Source organism: Montipora foliosa, chromosome 13, assembly GCF_036669935.1.
Source record: "Montipora foliosa isolate CH-2021 chromosome 13, ASM3666993v2, whole genome shotgun sequence".
In the NCBI taxonomy this organism is placed as follows: domain Eukaryota; kingdom Metazoa; phylum Cnidaria; class Anthozoa; order Scleractinia; family Acroporidae; genus Montipora; species Montipora foliosa.
In genome coordinates, this window is record NC_090881.1 from 8,101,217 (window position 1) to 8,108,716 (window position 7,500).

Here is a 7,500-nt window from a genome sequence, read left to right on the forward strand (position 1 = left end):
TTCAGATGCTAATTTTTTTTGTTTTTTATCCCAGAGATGTAGGAAATTGACATGAACATTTAAAACGTCATCAGACAAGATTGCATTTTCCAATTTCTTCAATCCTTATGGCCCATTTTAATTGGAATGACTGTTGTGCCATTTGTGAACGCTACACCGACCAAAACTGGGTTGTTTCGAGTACGTAACGTTTAGAATCCAAAGTGTTATCAGTGTTATAAGTTGAGACGGGAGCTCCTTTTAGTGCTCAAGTATGCCCGATGAACCCAGCCTTCCTTCAGATGTCTTCATCTTCACCAGATGTGCCATCCTTCAGTTCATCTGAATATAAACAAGAAGGAGCTATGGCAACGGCGTGAATGATTTCTTTGCCTCAGAATGCTTTGGCGTCGATGAGTTGCCTTGTAATGGAGCCCTACGCCTTGGGGTACCCTATGGAGTACCTCTAAAAATCATTTATTGGTCGGATTTAATACTTTATCAACATGGTGAGGCATTAAGATGTACATACCTTTATTTATTTCGAGCATTCCATGAGCTCTCCGATTGTCACAGCTCGATGCAGGTCATGATCACTTTGAATTACAATAATAAATCCGCTGTACATCTCAAACGGAAGGCTTGGATTAAACGAAACTTATAATTAGCTGGAAGTTGAAAATTCTATCAGTCATATATAGAGCCGGAAGAAGTTGATTAAAAACAACAACAACAACAACAACAACAACAACAACAACAGAGCAGAGCAGAGCAGAGCAGAGATTACATGAGACTACTATGCATGCGCACAACCGGCCATTTTAAACAGTAAACAGGACAAAGTAAGTACAATTACCCTTCAGGGAGCTGGAAGAAGTTGATTTATGAAAAATATATAGGTGGGGGTGTAATCTCTGTTCTATGGCGGCCAATCTGTGAACTGCATCGAACTGTATAAACCGGAGAGCTGGAAAGCTCGAGGTAAATAAAGGTATATATATCTAAATGCCTCACCATGTTGATAAAGTTTTTAATTTGACCAATAAATGATTTTGGAGGGTACTACATTTTGGGTTCGCCATAGGGTACTCCATGGAGTAGGGCTCCGCGTTTTGTCCTCTCCCTGAAGTAACAGATCAAAGCGAAGCCTTGGCTCCAAATTTTGAAAGTTGGTACAACGAGTTAGGGAATCACTATTTGGAGACCCGATAAATAATGACCGGTTTCCAAAACAAGCAAAAGGTTTCTAGGGGGTCCTGGGGTATCCTTACCCGGGATTTTTTCGGATTTTAACTCTGCAAAGTACCCTTTCCCATGTTTCTGACCTATTTCCGTAAAACGGTGGGAAACCGGTATGGATCCACCCCAGCATAAACGCCCACTGGATGTCTCGAAAGCTTCCATATGTTGTTCGCAGGGGACGTCCACCTATAGTAGTGCCCAATTATAGATTCCTTCGCACCTCGTAATTTTTCACCCCGGTCTTACGTTTTTTGACAACTTCAGAGGACTGCTCTCAATCTCAACTAAATTTTTACCAATTAAAAATGATCAGTTCTGAGGGCAGCAATTGTTATGCGGTGCGTCAGTTGAAGATCTTAAAAATCAGCCACTATACGTGAAAATGTCGCTAGATACAGGAGTACCCAACCAACACTTTTTCGGAAAGTATGCGTTATCGCCTTAGACGATCTCTGGGCATCCGTTAACACATTTCCAGTTAATATTTAACTACCCTGGGAAAAAGTCTATTATTTTGAGGCCTTTTCCCAGCCAGTAAGAGATATTGCACTGTGGGTGCCAGACAGCGGCATCTATCATGTTGAGACCCTTCCCATGCAGCGTAAGTTACTGGAAATTTTCGCTTTGCCAGTAAATAATTTTACGCCTTCCCCCCCCCCCCGTTCCCATTACAACAATAGTTTTTCTTTCGTTATAGACCGCAACTGAAACACCTCTGGACAAAAATTACGAGAGCAAATTGTCATGCCAGTTATTAATGACTAATGATTACTTAATATATGGTATAATTTTTCAACGTTCCTTGTCTCTCTATGAAAAATAGTTGAACTCACTCTCTTGTAAGATATTTCAGCACAACGCATTTCCAAGGGAAATACGCAGTACCGTGTTATTCGCAAATGTATATAGGGGCCACCCCGGAATAAGCAACTGTCTGAAAAAAGACAAAAACAGCACACAAGTTTACCAAGCGTGGAGCTTATGCATCTATCATATATACGTTCGTTTAAGAGTCGGCCAAGCAGTCTATTCAGTTGACGGCTTTATAAGAAACTCCAAGGGACAGTCAGTCACACTGTCTTTTCGATGGACGAAGTTGGAAAGTAATTAAATTGCCAGTAAGGCACAGGCATTCCTGATGGACGTCACAGTTAAATAATTTAAAGGCCAATATGCGGCCAATATGGCACAGCTAGTCTTTTTCATCGCAGACGCGCTAAACCAACTGAAATGCAAACATGGCACAGTAATTTCCATGGACGATACGCGCACTTTAAAATACCAACACGACAGACCTCTTTCGATGGACGACGCAGTGATCCAATAAAAATGGCAACATGGCACAGTCATTTCCATGGACAACACAGAGGGAGGATAAAACGACTCTCACGGAGAAAAACCTGGAAAGATCGAGGAGCTCCAACATTAACTCCGCTCTTAAGGTTACTTCCCACCTTCAGATGCCAAAAAAACCGGGTTTTTTTTAATTTGACAGAATTTAAGTCAGTCATTTTATCTAGCGCTTACAAAAGGAAAATGTTAAAAATCTCAAAAAGCGGCCGAGTTATTTAGAAAAAAAGGTATTTTCAAATGAAGTTAATAAACTACGAAGGTGTCATAATCTTGCCAACGGGCGAGACCCCTTGGGGAAATTTTCGCCGCAAAAGCTCATCGCTCGTATTCATGTTATTTGCATATTTTTATTTACATCACGTACTTGACAAAATTCCCATGTGGAAGCTCTTCACGTTAATAACTCTTATGGAAAAATCAAAAGCAGAAAAAAGTCCTTGGGTAAAGAAAAGAAAAAAAAACCGGCACAAAGAGGAAAGAAATATCTCCATTTTGCCAAAGAAAGATCTAACCTAAATTTTTGCCTGTGATAAAACCTAAATTTGTCATACATAAGGTTAAAACGAGGTTCCTTTACAATACATTTGCTAGCCTTGATACAAAAACATAAGCAATCGCCTCGAAGCGTAATTTTCAAATGATGAAATCATGAAACCTACCCAAGGGAACTCATTTAAGCAATAAGGGCATTTCTTAAGCTGTCCGTCGATTCGTTACTAGTAACGTCTTGTTTTTTAGCAGCACGTTTTCCGCCTTTGACCTTTTTAGCACGGGTTTTGCCTTTGCCTTTGGTGTCTTTGCCCATTGTATTGCGTCGACGTCCTGAATTTCACTCGACTGAGTGATTTAAAAATCGTGTTGCAATGCATGCTTTTCCCGGGAAATCTTGATCTATTGTCATAGACGCTAGGAGGTCCTGTTGTTCCATTGGTTTGCGGTTTTATCAGGCGAGATAATCTCCAGGCGTGGCGCTAGTTGTTTACGAACCTTTACAAGCGAAAATCTCGCATATGATTTTGGGAGGATTACATCCACTTTGACCGAATTTATAGGGTATGCAGATTCAGCGGATTGTCGTGAAATTTCGCCACAACATTCCAGAGATAATGACAAACAAAAGCGTGTCGGGAAATTTTGATGTTTAACATATTAACATCTCGTACATTTTTAGCTAGTCCAACTTTAGATGTGGATATCTAGGCAACCAATCAGAATATCGAAAAAGCCCGACACACTTTTGTTGATTGATGCCTTGTGAATAAGACTGTGCAGCCATTTTGGAATCCGATAGCCGATAAATTCAATAGAAGAACCCTCGGTCGTTTCACGCCTTACCGGCTTCTGACACTTCCTGAAAGAAAACTTTGTTAAAATTGTATTCTTTTCGTCAAGTACATTTATTGAGCTTTCTAATGATATATAGTTTGTTGGGGTTTTATTTAAACTGGCGCGCGTACAATGTTTTTGCCGAAGGGCACCCACGAAGGTGGGAAGTAACCTTAAGTGTTGTGCTAAAAAAAGATCAAATTACCTACCATGACCTGCTTCTTGTTTGTTTAAGATTTATAACACGTGCGATGAGATTTTCGTTAACAGAAAGCCAGTTTGTAACTTAAAACTAAGAAATACTGGTATTATAGCTTCAAGGACTCAAAAAAGAGAGTATATCTCTCAAGACAGGCGAGTGTAAATTATGCTCCGTGTGATTCACCTCGGAAGAAATTAGAACAAGAAGCCATTGTGTCTATTTCTCGAAACGGACGAGCTTAAAATATGTCTCAGGTGATTTACTTCTATCGAAATCGTATTATTATTGTGCTGTCATCGCAGTATGAGTAAGAGACACCAAGCAAGCTCATAAGAGGTCACATACAGGTAGTGTGAAACCATGACAACAAGGACAAAATAATAAGACTCGAAAATATGCCTCGTTTGATTTACTTCGAAAGAAATTGTATTGTTATTACACAGTGCGTTTCGAGCGCCTGATTGAAAAGGTCCGCCCAAGTACGAAAACAATGAACTCATGAGCCTCTGGCCCACTACAAACAACAAAACACAACGAAAAATTATGTGAAACAAAGGAAAATGGCTTAACTTTTAATACGAAGGACTCCTCTTGAGCCCAGCAAGCTCCGCCCTATTTTTGCCAAATCTGCGTGACAGCTCAAGCAAAATATGTTTACATGCTTCAGCGATTATTAGCTCTCGTGATTTCTGTACCATCACATTAAAAGACTGGCTCGTAAAGCGTTTGAATCAATATGGCTCGCTATTCAGGCCGCTCACATCCTCGTATGCGCTCCTGTTGTGGAGTTGTTTTGCGGCGCCTTCGGAAGGATCTACTTCTTGTGTTAATCATTTTGGGGGTTATCATCGGTTTTGTTATCGGAGCAACCGTCAACGAGCCGGTCAATAACATCAAAAATCCGGAATGGAAGGCTACTGCCATCATGCTGATCGGATTTCCAGGCGAGCTGTTCATGAACATGCTGAAGCTCCTGATTCTACCGCTTATTGTTGCAAGTCTGATTACCGCTCTCTCTACACTCGATTCAAAAGCAACGGGGAAAATTGGCCGCCGCACTCTCCTTTACTACCTCGCGACTATGCTGATCGCTGTTCTTCTCGGAATTGTGCTTGTTGTCAGCATTCGCCCTGGGGTACACAGCAGACCTGATAAAGAAGCCAAAAGTCCACAGACAAGGCCATACAGAGGCCTTGATTCGCTGCTAGATCTATTAAGGTAAGTGTGTATTCGCGAAGAAAATGCGATGTGTCTGCAATGGCACAGAAAGAGCTCATTTATCTTAAGTTAGTTGCTTAACGATAAAAATCTAGCTTATAACTGCTATTATGGCATCAAGATTATACAAATTGTTGAGATTTCCATTCCTTTTACGGAGTTGCGTTGCAGTGTTCAATCAAGGTGAACAAAAGCTTAAGCGCCTCTTATGACGATGCATCCAATTGAAATCTGAAGTAACCATAACATCAAGAATCAATTCCGCAGAGAAAGTAGAACCAATAGATGTTCGCAGGAGATGAAAATTCTTCAACTTATTCAGTAGCTTTATTGTTCATATTTGAATGATATACAATGGGAAAAAATGCAAAACTGTTACGGGCAAAACAAAGCAAAAAAACAAAACAAAAAACAAAACATAAAAAACCAAGGGTTAAAACAACCGTCACAGCAACCGTCTTGGTGGCCCAACTGAATCTATTTACGAAGAAAACGTAAGGAAATGTTGATCTTTATGCTCTTGGTTTTTGATCCCATATGATCAAGGAATAATTTCTGCGAGTACTTCCTGATTGAATATTGCTTTCAGAAACATCCTTGATTCTCATCGATTGCCAAGCAGCGAATTATGTCCCTTTTGGTCTGTGAGACAATACACGAAAGGAAAGAGATTTTAATTAATTGTCATGGGCATAGTATTGGTAACATTGGAAATTATGAAATAATTTCAATTTTTGGGTACCTCCCGCTGCCAAGAGATTAATAGAAGTATCAGCTTTTCTTTACTTTTGGCATTAATCCCAGCTACTGCCTCACAAAGAATTTGCATTTGATGAGAACTATCAGTGGCAGAAAACGCACTTAGTGCACAGCCGGTCATGACCTACAAGTTTTTCCCCCTGGATTGCAATCTAATTCACGTTATCTCCCACTTTCCTTGCATAGTCAATGAAAATCGACTGCAAAGCTAAAATTTTAGCTAGGTTGATCAGGAAAAGATGTTTGTCTTGAATGTCTCAATAGGGAAGATAACTGTTTTGTTATTCAAATTTGCCAACCACAGAAACTTTTTGTTTCGACAGCCAATGAGGCTCTGCTTGGTACATTAATGTCAATAGGTAACGTCAACTATATCTTCCCTATAGGGCGAGCAAATCGAGCCAAATAAAATATCTCTACTCGTTAGCGCACTTCAAATATGCATGCATCTTGTAAAATACTGATGTTATAAATGAATTATACACGCAGGCATCACGAGAATGGCAAGGGAACACGTTTCCTTAAGAACTCCTGACATTAAATATACAATGTTGTCTTTAATTTATACTTTCTCTTGTGATTGTCTTGGCACTGTTCGTGTTTGAGTGGCTTCTTTAAATAATTTACGTTTCAAGGAGCACTGCCTGAGACCATTTACGGTAGTCGCCATAACCTGTTGGAGGCTAGATTCTAGAATACGCGTTCACTTACCAGGGTTTGTCAAAGAAAATTCTGCCACCCTGGCTCGCAATTGAGAACAAACTCTGCAGAATTTCTGCGTCCGATCTCCAATATATTGCTTGCCACGCGCGCATCGAAGCAATTTGTCAACTTGCGTTCACTCAATATCACTACCGGCGTGACAGTCCATTTCACTCCTTCACCTTATTCGCATCGATCACGCTTTGACCTCAAGATATTCAGTTCGGAATCACCAATGTTGTTTAGAGAGTATGCAACACCAATGTACTTAAGCAAAAAATATTTGCAACCGGTACTCAAGTTTTGTAGAAGACATTTGGAGGGAATGACAAGACATTCCTCGCAAGCTCATTTGATCCGTGATCCTGTTCGGAACCACTCTTCAAGAATACCCAGGAAACAGTCACGCTAGAGTACATCAACTCCGCGCCGCCATGCTTCTCTTTGACTGTATTTGAATTCTTTCAGTGGCTAAGATGTTTAATAGAAAATTTTAATGGCTAAATAATTTCCATGAACAACTATATGAAAAAACACAATAGGCCGTTTCCGAGTTCATGTCTGCCTCCTCTTCAAAGCGAGTCTAAGTGCGAAGTTTTTGTTATGAGAATTATTTTTCAATCTTATGTAAAGTAGAACTAATTACTATCACAAAAACTTCGCACTTAGACTCGCTTTGAAGAGGAGGCAGACATGAACTCGGAAATGGCCTATTGTCC

The 7,500-nt window shown here is 40.1% G+C and overlaps 1 protein-coding gene across 1 annotated transcript in view; it reads left to right on the forward strand.

The window, feature by feature from the left end:
- Positions 1 to 4,493: 4,493 nt before the first annotated feature.
- The window catches only part of LOC137982482 (excitatory amino acid transporter-like), a 31,072-nt gene continuing 28,065 nt past the window's right edge, over positions 4,494 to 7,500 (forward strand). The window contains exon 1 of the mRNA XM_068829577.1: positions 4,494 to 5,320. Within this exon, the coding sequence (XP_068685678.1) occupies positions 4,839 to 5,320 (482 nt within the window). The 5' untranslated portion in view covers positions 4,494 to 4,838. The remainder of the gene's footprint in view (positions 5,321 to 7,500) is intronic.